Source organism: Parus major, chromosome Z (assembly GCF_001522545.3).
Source record: "Parus major isolate Abel chromosome Z, Parus_major1.1, whole genome shotgun sequence".
In the NCBI taxonomy this organism is placed as follows: Eukaryota; Metazoa; Chordata; class Aves; order Passeriformes; family Paridae; genus Parus; species Parus major.
The window spans coordinates 32868167-32885284 of record NC_031799.1 but is presented as its reverse complement, the minus strand read 5'-3'; the positions used below and the strand labels follow the sequence as shown (position 1 = coordinate 32885284).

At 37.3% G+C, this 17118-nt stretch overlaps 1 protein-coding gene across 5 annotated transcripts in view; it reads left to right on the top strand.

Annotated features, from left to right (window-relative positions):
- Positions 1-17118, top strand: part of SLC24A2 (solute carrier family 24 member 2) — a 112490-nt gene that overhangs the window by 50402 nt on the left and 44970 nt on the right. For all 5 annotated transcript variants that reach the window (XM_015615373.2, XM_015615374.1, XM_015615369.2 and 2 more), the window contains 2 exons: positions 4749-4787; positions 5835-5943. In XM_015615373.2, coding sequence (XP_015470859.1) covers positions 4749-4787; positions 5835-5943 — 148 coding nt within the window. The remainder of the gene's footprint in view (positions 1-4748; positions 4788-5834; positions 5944-17118) is intronic.

Genomic DNA, 17118 nt, shown 5'->3' with positions numbered 1-17118 from the left:
TCACACTTGGTGCCTCTAAAAAAGCTGTTGTAAATGGAGCCAGATATTCCATTTTGGTGGTCCAGGTTAATGTCTTTGGAAGTTCAACCTCTAATTTAATACAGTCTTCATTTTGATGAGTAAAGCAACTCTACAACCTCACTTTAATTTTGGATGTGGTTTTGTGAATCATATTTACTTTCTTCGACAATACAGAGGTCTGTTTCTTTAGGTAAAACTCCGTGTTTTATTTTACTTTTAGAAAAGGGAAAGGTGAAAAGAAGAAAGAAGGCAAAATGAAAGAGAACTTTAGTGTATTTTTCTACAATGTGGTTACTAAAGCTTTTTCTTCCTGTGTTTTAAATAAGATCCAAGGTCCTTTATGCAGTGTTAATTCACAGTATGGATTCAGATACTGATGTCTAAGCAGTAATATACAACTTAAAATCCTTACTATCAGTTTACTATAGCTTAAATACAGAGGTATTCCCTTGCAGCTACTTACAGCCTTTTTACAAAAATTGTCTAGAGAGTGGGGTAATGAGTTACAAAGTTGTACTGCCCCACTGCAGCACCTGACAGAGGTACTGCAGGTGGTGATGGCCAGTTTTTATTCCCATGGATACATAGAATTTTAGTTTAAGATAATCGAGACCACTAGGATTTGATCTTTCCAGCCAACCATCAAGTAGGTAAAGGTTAGAATTGTGGATTGTTTTGGAGTAGTCACAGAAAGGATGTCTAGGGGGTTCTAATTTGGTAAAAATCAATAATTTATGTATTAAGAGAACTAGATGAAGTATTACCTTCATTTTTGGTTCCCTCACTAAGCTTATTAGGCTTATTTCTGAAATCTGCCTATCTGGTTTGTTGCTGGGGTTTTAGTTATGTCTTAATCTGACTTTCCATGTAATTTCAAAGAAATGCAGAACGGTTCAATTCCAATTGCATTACTAGCACTCCTTAGGATACTGGTTTTAGAAATAACGTCTTATGTTAACTAGATTGACTTCAGTGACTGCCTTTGAAATCTATCTCATTTTTCTGCAGTCCAGTCTAACAAAAAAAACCTAGGAGCCCTTAAGTGCAAGATTAGAGAATCCTAGAAATATTCTGGAATTTACTTGAGGACTGACAAGTGGTGACTCACCACCAGTTATAAAGTTGCTGTGTCCAGATGCCACTTTTTAAAGTAGGAGTAAGAGAGAGCAGCAGAAGTCCTGTGCTAGAAAGCATCTTGAGACAGTTATGCAAATTCCTGTCTGGGCGCATACAATACAATAATTGGAGACATCATATTGCATTTAGCACCACACTGCCACCCAACAAACACCACTAAATGCCATTATTCCCAGAAAAGCTGACTGACTGATTGATTGATTGATTGATTGATTGATTTTTAACAGCTTTTCATTATTATATTTGGAAAATATTTATCAGGTAGAAAAGAGATGTGAACCCACTCTGCAGAAAGGGTGTTGAAATCCCATTGCATTTTTACTTGCTTTGTTTGACAGCTTGCATTTCTCAGAGAATGGGCAGTCCAGCTCACTGATTGTTTCTGGTTACTGAACCTTTAACATGGAAGCTTCAATTACAGCAACAACAGCTTGAGCTGTGGACAGTCAGCTCTCTGATTCTGGCTGTGGACTACACACTCTAACAGATGATCCAAGTTACTAGCCACCTTTTGCTAACAGGGATGCTCTGTGTCAAATACCTAGAGCTCTTTACAGATTCTGCTCCTCCTTTGACTGTCATGATGCTCTTTGTGTCAAAGGAAAGCACTGGTAGACTCACCAGGCACTTAGTGAGCCATCACCTCCTGCATGAATTACTCAGAAGCCTGGTTTTCTACAACATATGTTCCCAAATAAGGCAAGGAATTTGTCAGGCTCAATTACTGATGGACTTAGGTCACTGAGGAGGAGAGATGTGTGAAAAGAGTACCAGAAAACATTTCTCCATAGCAAGTAGATATTTTTTATGTATTCTTCCTGAAACTAAGTCTTTTAAGACTTTTAGCTCATCTGAAGCAAGTTTGATCACTGATGGTGGCAGGAGGATGGACAAATTCTGATGGCCTGCCATGGGGCATGGGAGAAGTAACATGAATTCTCTAAAAAAATTAGTCATCTGTCTAATGATTAGTCATTTTATAATTCTGACAAAAACATGATAATGGATTGTGCCCCAAATACTTTTGAATAAGAAGGTATGCTAGAATGCAGTTTTTTTTCACTTTGCAGAATCATAATAAATTCATGGTTTAAAGAAGTTAAAGTGTAAAATTGCAGAAGATAATTTTCACTAGTAAAACCTTCAGAAATATTTGTACTATATAAGACATGGAACCTTCATCTCTTTCTGATCCTAAGGGAACTAACATGCAAAAGTTGCCATGATTTAAGAAGAAACCTATATTTACAGAAAACGTGTATTTTCTTTTAAATGTCATGGTTGAGCGGGTCCACAAGTGCAGTATTCATTCCCATTGCAAAGAAACACCACCAGCTGGACCAGTTTTTAAGTGTTGTCTCAAAATAAGACGGCATAAAATACCTGAATACTCAATGTTTCTGCAAGGAAAAAAATGATACTTTAAGATACTTTCCCATGCAGTATATGATACCAAAACTAAGTAGCAAAGACCATGTTCAAAACTTGCTATGAACAATAGTAAAATACTCTGACTTTTCCATCCTGGTGCAGTCAAAATGCCATCCAATACTGAATTTTTCACTGCCATAGTTTAAGATGTTATTTAAAGGTGGGTTTTTTTTATTGTTAGTCCAGGATAAAATACAGGAAATATAAGTATTTAGTATCACCAGAATGTCAAACTATTGTTTACATTCCTGGTTTTGAAATTGTCCTGAATACTTTTGCTAGAATATAACTCGACTGGCAAGTTCAACTCAGAAACAATTGCATGGCTAATCATGTGTGGAAAAAATAATTTAAAAAATCCATTTCATGGTGTATGCCCCAATTTGTATTGGCAAATAATTAAATTATTTCACACTTCTGCTTCCTTAACGCATATAGAAAATGTGTTTCATTATTCTTTCTTTTTTTTTATATAATTATCTTTTACTAATCAAATTATATGGTGAAAATTATCAACTAGCTGGTTTTATGCATTCTTTTAGCTTCATCCCATTATTTTTCAAGTAAATGAGAAGTGTTTCCTTCAACATGAAATTTTGAAAAGTGATAGTCTTCTGACCTTTGTCAGATAGAAAGTACAATTTACTCAGTTTCACCAATTCTCATATCTTTCAATATTAAAAAAAAAAAAAAAAAATATTTCCTATCTTCAGAAAATCAAGGTATAAAGAAAAAGTAATATTTTTTTTAAACTTCTAATCAAGTACCAGTTCTGTGCATTCATCCATCTATCAAAGACTTCTATAACTATAGCCACTGATCCTTAGGACTCAACTACCCTAAACTGCTTCTTTTTGGAGACATTAAAAGCTTTCCCAGCTTCTCTTTTTCGCTTTCTTGCAAATTTTGCTGTCATATGGATTTTTTTTCCATGAAGGTCCCTCAAAATACCCACATATAAATTGTTGATTTGCTCATTTGTATGGGTTTATATCTGAAAGATGCATGAATATGTATAATATATAACCATATATATGTACACCTTTGGCCAACATTTTCTAAGACACATCTATTTTTAAAAGGACCTTTTAGAGTACAGATTTTATATTTTCTTTTTGTTTCATTTTAATTTTATTCCTTTGGACGTTCTTTTTGTGGTAGTTTTCTTCAATACAGCATAAAACTTTTTTCCTATTATTTTCTCACACAAGTTTAGATTTATTTTAGAGGTGACAGGTAGTTCCTTTATTAGAACAAAGACATTCTTGTTGTCTGATTATCTTTCTTTGAGTTAATAGTTCAGAGCTGTAGAAGCACATTTTTGATAGAGAGTTCGGTTCTCATTACTCTTGTATTTATTATGGAACGTAAAGGATGTTTGTTCTGTCATCAGTGTTTGTTCATAGCTTCCACTTAATCTTCAAGGTTAATTAACCCAAAAGGCATGTCTAAAAAATTAGTGTTGATGTGTGTCCAAAAACTGGGTTTAACTGAATGGGAGACATTGTTCCATAGAACTGTTGTGATGTAATTTGTTTTCTGTGTATTACATAGCAGTAAAAAAGAATCCTCAAGATGGAGAAGATAATTTAAGACCTATTCAGGGTCTCATTTTCCTTCATGGCAGGGCAGTGTGTACCATGTTGCTTGCCCTTAATCAGAGCTGCCAGTTTGAGCTAAATGGTAATTTGTAGGGAGTGGTTAAACTGAAATATATTTTTTCATTTCTTTGCCTAGTCTCTTCATGCAAAATACCAAGGTTACTCCTTTTTAGGCTTTTTGTGGAACTCACTCTTTTCTGCTCAGTTTGGTCAATCCTGAGTTTCTCGTTGCCCTTAGTCTTCTATCTTCACTCTCTCAAACTGGTTGCTGTACAGGGTACTTGTATAAAGTGAACATTGTGATCTGCAGCCCAGCTGCTGTGCCAGGCCCTGAAATGACAACAGTTTCCTGTCCAAGAAACTGACAAGATTAAAAGATGCTTGCACACTGCAGTGTGAATTTACTCTGATTTACTTGATCAGTAGGATGCCTTGAGTGGTTCAAAAATCTGTCACAACATAATTCATAGTATCAGACATGTGTGATGTTCTACTGCCTTTCCATTCCCTATGTGCTCCATCTGACACTTCTTTTTGTTCTTTTTCCCATTCATGCAGTCACCTAATGCTGGAGACAAGGATGACCAAACATTGACGGTAGGCAGCAATTATGCATCTGAGCATTTGTTTCTCAGGGGGGTGGTGAGGCAAGCTTTACCTTACTTTGACGTGCATCAATGTTTTTTTAAATTGTTGGGATTTCTTTCTTCTCCTATGCTGCTATAGAATTTAAATAATGTATTTCCAAACATAAAGCAGTGAATTAATCTTCTTTATTGGTTTCTATAATTTATCATTTTGTATGTGTATGACACCAAAGATTAATCCGTGTATTATTGCCAAATATTGTTTTCTTCAGAGGTTTTTTTTCCCCTCTAATTGTATTTCAGAGTTGTTCTAGTCAGTAGTCTGTTGGCTCTCACTATCCTTTTTATTGAAACGAACAGCCACAAAACAGTCTTACTCTATGAGGTAAATGCAGTGCATCGATTATTGTACTAGACAATTGCATGGGGAACAGAATCTGAGAGTATGTTTTATATTTCATTACAAGCATGCAAAAGAGACTTGTACATTAGTTTCATTGCTGTAGATGTCTGCACTGCCTCACCACACTTTCAATCTCTTTTTGCCATGAGACTTCAGTGGATTGAGCCAAAGTGAGGAGCGTGTTTCTGATTGAGTGCCATTAAAAAAGAGTACTGTCTGCCCTTACTCTCCATAGTTTTGATCATACATGCATATTTGCAGTGTACCAAAGTAATAAAAATTAGAACTGACTTCAGTGATTCAAACAAAAGGTTCTGCAAAGAAACACATTATTAGTTCTTCCTGATGCAAGTATGAGGTTTTCATTTTCTTGGCACTTTATGAGTTTTCACAAAGACAGACGCTTTTTGCCCTGTTTTTTTCCTGAGTCCGTGTGAGACTAATGGCTGTTCTGACAATCCATCCCCTCCAGAGAAATTGCCTATATTTATGACAGTGGGTGATAAAGCCTGTGGCTTAACGTAATCTGCTATAGGCTATAGTTCAAAATGTTTCACTGTGCAGTGAGGTGTGAGATTAATTCGTAATGTTTCAGACGTCTTTCCACACAAAAAACAAAACCCCCTAAATTCTTCACAATATTTTTTACCCTAGACCAAGCCACGTCTCCAGCGAGGAGGAAGCTCTGCATCTCTTCACAACAGCCTAATGAGGAACAGCATCTTCCAGCTCATGATTCACACTCTTGACCCACTTGCTGAAGGTATGCCTATTAATTTTTATTGTTTTTGCTTTCCTGATGCAAAAGCAAACAAATGCTTTATTTTTCCTTTCTCACCATGAAACTATTTTTTGCATTTCTCTTGCTTTCATCAATCTTTTCTGAATGTGTCTGGATTTTCTGAGAGTTCTGCACTTTTATGGTGTGATATACGTACTCCCACCAACACTTTCAACTTAGGAAACATATTCATTGCAGTGAAACTAAAACTGATCATTTGGTTGATGCATAACTACTGATTCTCTTCTCTTCTGGCTTCAGCAGCAATGTAAAAGTTACACAAACTGTACAGTCCTGTACTTTCATAAAGATTTTCTTTTGTTTTCCTCCCTGATTTTGACCTTATTTTTAAAAAAAGTCAAAATGATGGATAATTTGTCATGTGCACTGTAGAAAAGAATGAGATTCTGTTGATTTGACTTCAGGTTGTTTAATGCTGACATTAATAAAAATGCAGCCAACATACCTCTATGTTACATGTAAATGGTTTACTTGCTTTATCCAAGCGTGGTGGGATTTATTATTTCTTTGACAAATTATCAAGAAGACCACTGCTTTGGTTGGAGAAGCTGGCAGGAAAACCATATGGGCTTTGTAATTGTGGGATGGTTTGACTCTCGGATTCTCATAGAAGAACCAAAAAACTTCAAGGCCATGTGTTATTTGATGTCTGTGTGTCTGTGGGACTTCTCTTGCTGCAGTAATAGATGTCTTGAGAAATAGCACTTGTGAAGGAATAGGGAAGGACTAAAGAGACCTAAAACATTACTGACAGACCTTTCAAACTTCAGTGACAAAAACTGTATAGCACTTCACTCGAGCATACATGACAGATTGAAGACTAGACTACAAGAAAGCTAGAATTGTTGACTGGAGCACAATTTGAACCTAATGTAAATTGAGAATAAGATCATCTCTCAGGTATTTTTCCATTGCTCAAGCTTATTTCACTTGTTTCCCATACATAGCTTGTTCAGTGTTCAGAGCTGTCTACTTTTCTGCTGTAGTAAGCTTGCACTGTGTAGTGTGATCCAGAGGTTTTCCCCTTCACAACAGTGAAGGACAAAAGGAGTTTGAAATCTGAAATTCATCTTGGGAGAGACAAAAGTGCTACATTTCTGAAAATTAGGTATTACTTATAATTAAGTTTGTCAGGTAACTCAATCCTGGTTTTCATTATGTCAGTAAAATGATGGAGATCACTGTGGATTGATACAGGTGTTTACAATGCATAAATCTTACTTAAATTAGTCCAGTAACATTTTCTTCAGGGTTTCCTCACACATAATACTTCACTGTTCGCAGATTTTTTTCTTTCCAAAGTCTCATATTTGTCCTGGAAGTAATACTCTTTAAAAAGAATGGGAATAGAAATATGTTGTGGCTTTCAAGTAAGTACAAGGCTGTAGCCATTTCATTATCTGGACATTTCATTAAAACTAACACACTGAGTTAAATTTACAAAGGAGGGAAAAGAATCTACCTACATTTACAATAATTACTGTATTTTAATGCAAAACTTTCATGAAGAAGTGGCCAAAAAACTGGCATTTGCAGATATTTAAGTTGGTGTATATAAAGAAGACAGCATTTCAAGCTTTTGCTGACTACAGAATTCAAGTTTTAGTTCATGAGAGCATGAAAGTGCAATTCATTCAATAATTTGTTTTTGGACATGGAACTCTGGTTTTAGCTTTTTATAAACAGACTTACAACTGCAGGAAAAATCTGAGAAAAATGCATCCATGTTTCTGTGGCACATTATTAACCTTTTCTGAGGCACCACCTCATTTGTAGAGTCTTGGGTTTCAAGATCTTTTTGCACTGTAGGCAGTTTGGAGGGCAAACATGAGCAGTATTGGATGTCTCCACTGAACACACTCATGTTGTTTTCTGAGATTTTAAGCTTTTAAGTGTCCATATTAATTATTCTGTATTCAGCTTACTCTGCAAACTTCTGTGAAACAAATGGTTTCTTCATTTGATATAAATACTGTGTCTGGTCGAGCAAGGTAATACTAGTTAATAAATTTGGATGTCATTGTATTTTAATCTTACATTCACTTAAAAAGTATGTGTTAAAATGGATGTGGGTACCTATCTTATACAGTATTAATTATCTACTTGGATCTGTATGAATTTTATCTACAAGATTCTCCCCATGTTTTCATGTTTTAATCTGTGTATAATGACCTTGGAGAATGAAATTTGTGCATCATCTTTGTTTTTAGAGTCTTTTGCCAGCTGATTTTTTAAGCTGATAGCATTTAATTATTACAAATTGAAAGAAATAGTATTTATTAAAAGTGTCTGAGAAATGCAGTCCTTTGCTGTATCAACCTATTGTTTGGGGAGATGTAGAAATGTAAAGGATTATCTGATGCCTTCTCTGGCCCGTGTTGCTCTCTCCAATTTACATATCCTTTCCTCTACCAAAAAAACTCAACATTTTTGAGTTTTGTGTCAGTAAAGAAAATTAGCTCTCCTGCACTCCTGTAATGAATGACGATGGACCTGCTGCATGATCTGTGAGGCTAAAGGGCTTTTTCCAAAACATTTGATGCAAGTATGGGTCAGACTCAAAGGAATAGCAGAAAGTTGTAATAAAAATTTTTCAGTCTTACTTTAGTCAGCTTAAATTTCTTAAGTATTTCTGCCAGATGATGACTTAGATCAATAGGTCAAAAAATTGCATCATTTGCTGAATTTTTTTGATTTGCAGAAAAAGAACAGTTTATGAAAGCATTAAAAAGTGCTGGTCTCACAGAAAAAGAGTTTGAAGGGTGTCTATCAAAGTTAGTTAAGACACACACGGGGACTCTGGAACCCCCTGCACTTGGGTGTACTCCTGACGTCGTCATCCTCCTCCGTGTAGCATTTCCTTTTTCCCCGTTTCTCAGCATTTACTTCTTTGCCTTCCTCATACTGGAAGATGAGGAAGATGATGACATATACATCTCACCCACCTCCACCCACCTTCTTTCAGTCTTCTCCCATAAGATGTCTTCTTCAGGCCCCACTGTCTTTCTGGACTGCTGGGTCCTTTAGTCAGTTCACTTCCCGATCAGGCACCAGCAGCACTGCAGCTGTCACAGCCAAGTGAACTGTGTTTTCAGTGGCTGGGAAAGCATGGGTTAAGTCTGGGAGCTCTGTTCTTGGTTCTTGAGGGCTTCTAGATCAAATATTGCCTTTAGAAGCTACATTTCTAATTTTCTGCTGAGAGATCCAGCTTTTCTTTCTCTTTAAGTCACTTTAATATCACTGTTACATTCCCTTGAATAATTGCAGGGGAAATGGGGGCATCAGAAGGGAAATGGGAGCATCAGAAGGGAAATGGGGGCATCAGAAGGGAAATGTGGGCATCAGAAGGGAAATGTGGGTATCAGAAGACACACTGCTCTGTCATTTAGAGTTGTGCAGATTTTGCAAGCGTGACAGAGAAGTCCCATCTGCATCTTCTTGGTAGCAAAAGCAATATAGAGTGTATAAACAGGCCATGTGACTATAAAAGATCAGCTTGACCTACACACCATTATTATTGCATTAACATTCAGTGTATTTATAGAAAACCAGCTCATCAAATTTACTTCTGAATAATTCATTTGTCAAGTCAGAACCAACTTCTGCTGCAATTGAAAGCATCTTAAAAATGCACTTGATTGCAAGTAGGATAACATGAAATGAGAGAGTAGGATTTACTTTCCACAAAATGTGGATAAACAGAGCAGGCCCAATATACTATTACACACTTGTGAACCTGCCCTTCCTTTTCCCTTTTCACATAAATGTGGTTTTGGTTGGCTTTTGTCTGTCTTTTGAAAGCCAACTTGTGAGCTCTCCAGAATCAGTAGGCTTGCAAGGTGTTCAGCCCACCCCTGACAGATGAATGATATCTGAGATCATTGGGAGCTGCTGGATATTTGGCTCTTTGTATTCAGGCAGGTGTGCAGTCATGCTGTGGATTTAACAGTCTAGACAAGGAAGGCTTCTCCCCTTCAATATCTTGGTCGCAGCATAAAGCTTCTAAGAAGATAAGAGTTCAGCCACTCTAACAGGTGAATGTGTAGGTTGCTTGTTAGTGGGACATGAACTTTACATTACAGTTGCGGCATCATCATTCATTAAAAATACAAATATCTATATGACATTAGGTTTTTGTTTGCATTTATTTTATTACAGAAATAATGACCTTGATAGAGATCATTTCCTGAGGATTAAGATTAATGACTGCCTGTGTTTCAGGTTATCATCAACTCTCAGCCAGTCATTAATCCCCAGGAAATCCTATGCCATATTTGCTTCTGCTTAAGTGCTAGTCTGGCAATCCAGCTGGTCTGTTCATAACAACCTTACCCATATGAATAAGGATGGCATCATCTGACCCGCTGTGTTGGTCAGACCCCAATCCAAAATCCAAGCAACCCGCAGATAAATCATGACAATCACTGATCATTTGTAGCTGTTTTCTCCCGAGTCCTGTACCTCAGATACCTTTGTCCTAGTTTTGAAAGGGATATTGCTAGGTTATGAAAGCCTAGGTTCTACAAAGATCTCTTTACATTTTTTAATAGACAATGGCTGTTGTTGCGCAGTGGGAGCAAGGCAAGAATAAGATGGTAAGTATTTTTTATGAAAGTGTGCCACAAGTAGTAATCCTGTCTTCTTCCTATAAGTTGTTTATAGGGTTTCTTTAAAAAAGATACCTTCAGGAGTGTGGAGAGAGAATTTTCTCTCTGGAGGCTTCTACAGCAGCCCTGTTGAAAAGGAAAATACCAGCACTGGGGTGAGGATTTAGAGCAGCAGTGCTACATTGTTTTTCTTGCACAGCTTTATCAAGACACAGGAAGAATGAGATCTTTTCATTATCATAGCACCCCTTTTCTGCCTGCTGATAAGGTGCCACAGGCCAGCAAAACATCTCCCACAAGTGAGGATTTAGCTAGTTGCTGACTTTCTTGCTCCTGTGTGACAAGGCTATAACTCATATGCAAATGCCATCCTCTGCATGAAAATGAGTGTGATATAAATCTCTGTCATGCCTTAGTCCCCTGTGAGAAGTAGGTATCTTTGGCAATTTTCTCCTATTCCCATCTCGAGTCCTATTTCCAAAATGGAAAACTACAGGATGTAATTCTGCAGAAAATGAATCGTTTGTCTTATATGCTGTACTTTTTTTTGAAGATATAAATATGGTGCATGTTATTGGTGAGAGAAGTAACCTTCTGTTACATAAAGCTGAGCTTACAATTCTGTCACTTCACTGAACATGGAAAAATACAGTACTGTCACTATTCTGACAAAAAAAAACAACCAGAAAACCTGCATTCATACTTCTCAGGAAAATAAAAAGGAATCCTCAGAGTTTTTGACATAGTAGTGAATGATTTATAATTGCTTGACAGATTCTGTTGTGTTCCTACATACTGGTCTTAAGAATTTTCCAACTTTTCCATTCACTGCAAACTGTTCTGCTTCATTTGCTGCTGCTACTTCAATACTTTTCTTACATGTCAGCGGTACTGTTAGCTCACCCCAAAGACAGGCTGGGTAACCCTTGCCTGCAGTTACTCAGCAGCCTCCCATCTTTTGCCTCATTTTGCAAAAATCTTAGGTTCTTACTCTTCCCATGACATAGGTGAGCTGCACCATCATGTCTGTGCTCACTGCCATTGGTGCCATTGGAAACTTTGTTTGCTTGAAGCTGTTCATTTGCAATATCCTCAGAGAAGTAAGGCAGGCAGCTCAGCTTACGCATGGGTAATGCTCAGCTCCTGCATGGCTGAAGTGATCTGAGCACTTCCGCTTTCTTCATCTCCAGAACGTGGGTTTCAGAAGTCGTTTTTCAATATTAACCATTCTTTGATTCTGTGATGCTGCAGGACTTCAGTGCACTTTACAGAATCACAGAATCAGAGCATCACAGAGTCACAGAAAGAATTAGGTTCAAAAAGACCTTTGAGATCATAGACCAATGACCTAAAACCTCCTCATTAACTAAACCATGGCACTGAGTGCCATGTCCAGTCTGTTTTTCAAATACCTCCACAGACAGTAACTCTACTACCTCTCTAGGCAGATAATTGCAGTGCCCAGTCACTCTTTCAATGAAGACATTTTTCCTGATGTCTAACCTAAACTTCTCCTGGCACAGTTTAAGACTGTGTCTTCTTGTTCTGTCCGTTGTTCCTGGGAGAAGAGACTGACCCCACCTGACTACAGCCACCTTTCAGAGAGCTGTAGAGAGTGATAAGGTCTCCTCTGAGTCTCCTTTTCTCCAGGCTAAACAACCCCAGCTCCCTCAGCCATTCCTCACAGGGTTTGTGTTCCCAGCCCCTCACCAGCCTCGTTGCCTCTTCTGGACGCACTCAAGCGTCTCAACATCCTGCCCAAACTGAGGGGCCAGAACTGGACACAGCACTCCAGGTGTGGCTATGCCAGAGAAGAAATATATCTTCAGAACTATATAAACACAAAAGTGTTTTATTTAACGTGAAGAAATATGCAAGTCTAGACAAAACTAATAAAAGTAGTTTCATATGTTATTAACTATCTCTACTTTAAATCATTCATCATTCTTGAGCATCCTTTAGGCACGCCTATAGGCCTGCAAAGAAGCTGAGCATTCTTCTTCTTCTTGCGCTCTTGTTCTTACCCAGCTTGTCCTTGGTTCCTCTTCTGTTCTGTCAAGGAAAAACAGTACTCTCAGCACAGTGCTCAGACCATTTTGGCTCTCCTCTCAGCTGCAGACTGAAATGTTTGCAAGGGACTTCTGCCAGAGAAGATGGGGGCTTCCTGCCAGGCTCACAAACACATTAGTAGCTGTTAATTATTACACTGTCTTCTCTTTAACTCCTTCCCGTGGTAATTCAGTCTGACATGATGGTGGTAAACCAGTGAAAAAGACAATTGGACTGACCTTCAAAGTGTAGTGTCGTGTCAGGCAGATACTCATACTCTTTTTATGCATCTACCTTTCATAAAATTGATGTGGTTTTTCTCATGTAGGTTGGAAGTGACTTCTTGCATTACAGAATCCAGCTAGTCCAATCCCCTGCTCAAGCAGGATCAACTCCAGCAGGTTGAATATGACAGCTTCCAGACGTATTTTGAAGGTGTTCACAAATAGAGACTCCACAGTCTTTCTGGGAGACCCATTTCAGTGTTTACCCATCATCCCAATATGCATCTGGATGGAATTTTCTGGTTTTTAGTTTGTCTCTACTGACTCTTCCCCTGTCAGTGGGCACTTCTGAGGGAAGAGTTGTTCCCTTTTGTTCCTTCTGTCCCATCATGTGCTTATATATGGGGATAAGATCTCCCTGAACCTTCGTTCCTCAAGGCTGGATAGTCCTAGCTCTCTCAACCTCTCCTCATATGAGAGGTGCTACAGTCCCCTCATGATGTTTCTGACCCAATGCTGGACTTGCTCTGGTATGTTTACAACTGCCATGTACTGATGAGCCCGGGACTAGTCCCAGCACCCACATATGACTCATGAAGGTGGAAGGAAAGTGTCACCTCCTTGAGCTGCTGGCAGTGCTCTCCTTGTGGAGCACCCTAAGGGTGCTGTTGATCACCTTTGCTGCAGTGGCACTTTCCTAGCTTTCAGTGGCATGACCCTTCACACAGTCATTAGCAAGAAAAAAGCTTTTTCCTGGGGGAGTTTTCAAACAGCTAAATGAGATAAGTGAAGCAATGAGGCACATCATTCTCCAGCAAGGTCTTCTTTCACCTTTCACTATGTTTCAATTCAAGTAGAGACCACCAAAAATGTGTTCCTAATTTAGATACCTGAGATTCCATGATAATGTTGACGACTATTTTAAAAGTATCTCCAATATCAAACCCCCTACACTACCACAGTCAGCAACATCATACATAGAGTAGAAATGCATTTGGGTTATATGCAGCTAAGGGCACATCTATTTAAATAGTCAGAGACAGTAGTTTAGATAGCCTAGTTAATACCTGTCAGAAAGAGAGAGAGAGAAGTTATATAGGTGTTTCCTCCAGTATTAAGAGGACTTCAAAACCAAGAATGGATTTCAGTTGTATTTACAAACTTCCACGTAACATACAGAAATAGATGTCACTGTAAGAGCTGTGAAACCTGAGCTGTCGATAAAAATGTGTGATTCTGGCATAAAGAAAAATCATATCTCGGGCTAGTGAAGAGAATTTTATTATGAGGTTTTTGTTCAGCTGATTTTTTTATAGGTCAATCATAAATATATAGTAACAATCAAAGAAGTAGACATTCAAAGCGAATTATTTTACTGAGTGGGTCTATTAAATCTACAAAAAGGAACCATTGCATTTTTGTCATACTTTGCGGATATAGGTCTACACTTGCATGACTATAGGGTGGGTGGGCTTGCAAATTTTATCCTACCCACATATATTAAAAATTTACTGTGTTTTTGTTGAACATAACTCATGGGCAATGAAGGCCTTGCAGATTTCTCTCAGAAGGGGCAGTTCAGTGTGAAAATTCAGCTCTTTTTTATAATGCTCTCCAACTCTGTAGCAAGATGTGTCAGATCTGCTTCAGAGGTTCCCAAAAATCAGAGGGAAGGCACAACTCATTGTTGTACTAGTTTCACTGAGAGAATTTCTAGTTATATAACTAGAAGCATAGATCTCCCTTTAAAATCAGTGTTGATCTTTGTAGGTGGAAAAATTTAAATTATGAAAGTTTTCTGAAACTTTTTTCATTTAGTTTTGAATCCAAAATATAATCCATGTGTTTGTTTTGTTGTCAATTTTCACAACAATTTATTTCTGCATGCCCTGATTAGTTGTTTCAACTGTCATCTACTTAAGTTGTACACTGCAGGCAGAATTCTTGTTTCTCTTCTCCATAATATTTTCCAGTGATGCCCTGTTCTTCAGACAGTGTATTCCTCTTGGGGTTTCCTACAGAGAATGTGAGGAAGACATAAATATTTAAATACAAACATGATCCCAGCACAGGGTACAGCTGTCCTGACTATGTATTTCCATGCTTAATGACTTTAGCTTCATTTTAAGTTTCTTCCAAAGCCAGTATTTCTTTGTTAAAAATATGAACAACAAAGATCATAAATAATGCATAAACCTGTGGAGGTCAGGGAATAGTAGTGTCTGTGAGGGGCTTTTCATTGAAGCTGAAAGTGGGAGATTCCCTTTAGTACAGTTTGCACATGACAGATGACTTCATCCACAGGTTGGTTGGATTTTATGACTGGCTAGTGAAAGGAAGACATGCTGTCCTGTTATTCTCCTTGGATATGCTGGAAAGCAAAAAAGATGAAATTTTTTCAGTTGGAGTTGTAGGTTTCCAGACCCTACAGTGCCTGGCCTAACAGACACTCAAGGAAATCCTCATCCCACTAGAATCAGTTGTTGAACTCCCAATATCATCAGCATAATGAGGTTTTCACTTCTACACCTTGGAATTCCTATTTTCATGAATATTTGAAAATTGTTTGAAGATAAATACTATCTTTAAAATCAGCAGGAATTATGTTTGATCCAGGCCAAGTAAACTCTGTTGTATTAGTTGTCTCTTGGTTTTACTACATTATAGAGAATGTTTGGCACTTGTCTTCAAGATTAGATGACAGATTGAACAAAGGTATCTTATGAGGGAAGAAGAAACAAAGCTCTCATGAACAAGAAATTTCATGCTTTAATTTAAGAAAAATAAAATCACCTAAAAATATCAAAATCTGGGCACGACATGCAGTAGTAATTTAATTTGCTTTCTGCTCCATTGCATATGTCATTGACTATCCCCTTAAAAATATTTGCTCTTCAGACCATAGCAATTAAAACCCTGACAAATTTCCTTTTGTCACCACGAGAATATTTGTTATATGGCATGGAATGAAAACAGTGGATTTTTCACTCTTCATTTTAAATGTTGCTCTAAGAAAAAAGTAATGGGTAGATCTAGATTTTGGATGCTGTCACTATCTTAAGCTGCCCAGAACTCTACTGATATGATTGTAAAAAATTTAGTTATATTTCTATTCACACTCTAACTTGATAAAATTGCAATAAACCAATTATATAAAAGCAGACAACTCTAATGAAATTATTTTCAGGGAAAAAACACCTTAAAAAAAAATAAAAAAACAAACGGGGAAAGGACACATGAGGAGAGACAACAGGAATAGATGGCTTGCAATTTAAAGACAAGATGAAAGGTGATCACATGTGTTTTTAGAGCTCAGATATGCAAAGTACTGAATTATTTATTTACTCCCAATTTACTGCCCAATAGCCAAATACCTGAAAGGCTTCATTTATGTTATTTTCTGTATTTGTTTAGGATTACTAAGCATTACTAATTTAGCATTAAAGCATAACTGGTAGTAGTATAAGCAAAAAAAGGTGCAATTCTGAAATTCAATGCAATTTTAAACTGTATTACTTATATCCAAAAGGGACCTTTTTGTATTTTTGACAGAAGCAGCTCAGTGGCAAGGCCTCCATTTTTGAAGGACTAGCAGCTGGAAGGTCCACAAGTGAAAATACAGGGTACAGCATCTGATTATCCAGATGTAGTAGGAGAATAAGTATTTTACTTTTTAAAAGAATATTGGTTTTCTCCCTTCTGCATTCTGCAATGATACTACATACAAACTCCTGCAGCAGTCCCTGTCTATCCCAGATGGAGTATAGCTACTCAGTAAGAAAGCAAAGAGGTTTATGAACTTTGTCAGTGCTAGGAATCAGAATGAGATTCACCAGAAAAAAAAAAAAAAATCTAAAGTTTCTTTCTTTTTTAAAATTAACAACTCCTGTTAGCCTTCAGTTGGTGGGTTCTTTTGTGTTTTTCCTCTAATAGTGTAAGTACAAAGGCATTTTCTTTTGTTAAAGATCTCTTAGAGGTTAGGACTGTAATTTTAAACCTGCAATGTTAATCTTCACTAGATCTTTCACAAGTTCTTAGCATCAAGAGATCTTTGTTCCTAATCTAACACCAATGCTGAAATCAAATCAAACTTTGATTTCCAGTTTATTTTGGATAGTTACTACAACTTATACAGAAAAGTTCTTCAAGTGGCCCACTTTTTCTGTTTATGGATGAGATCTAATTAAATTTTCTCTAAACCATGATGTCCAGAAGAAAAAACAGTAAAGACATCCTTGTGCTCCTTGATGTTGTTA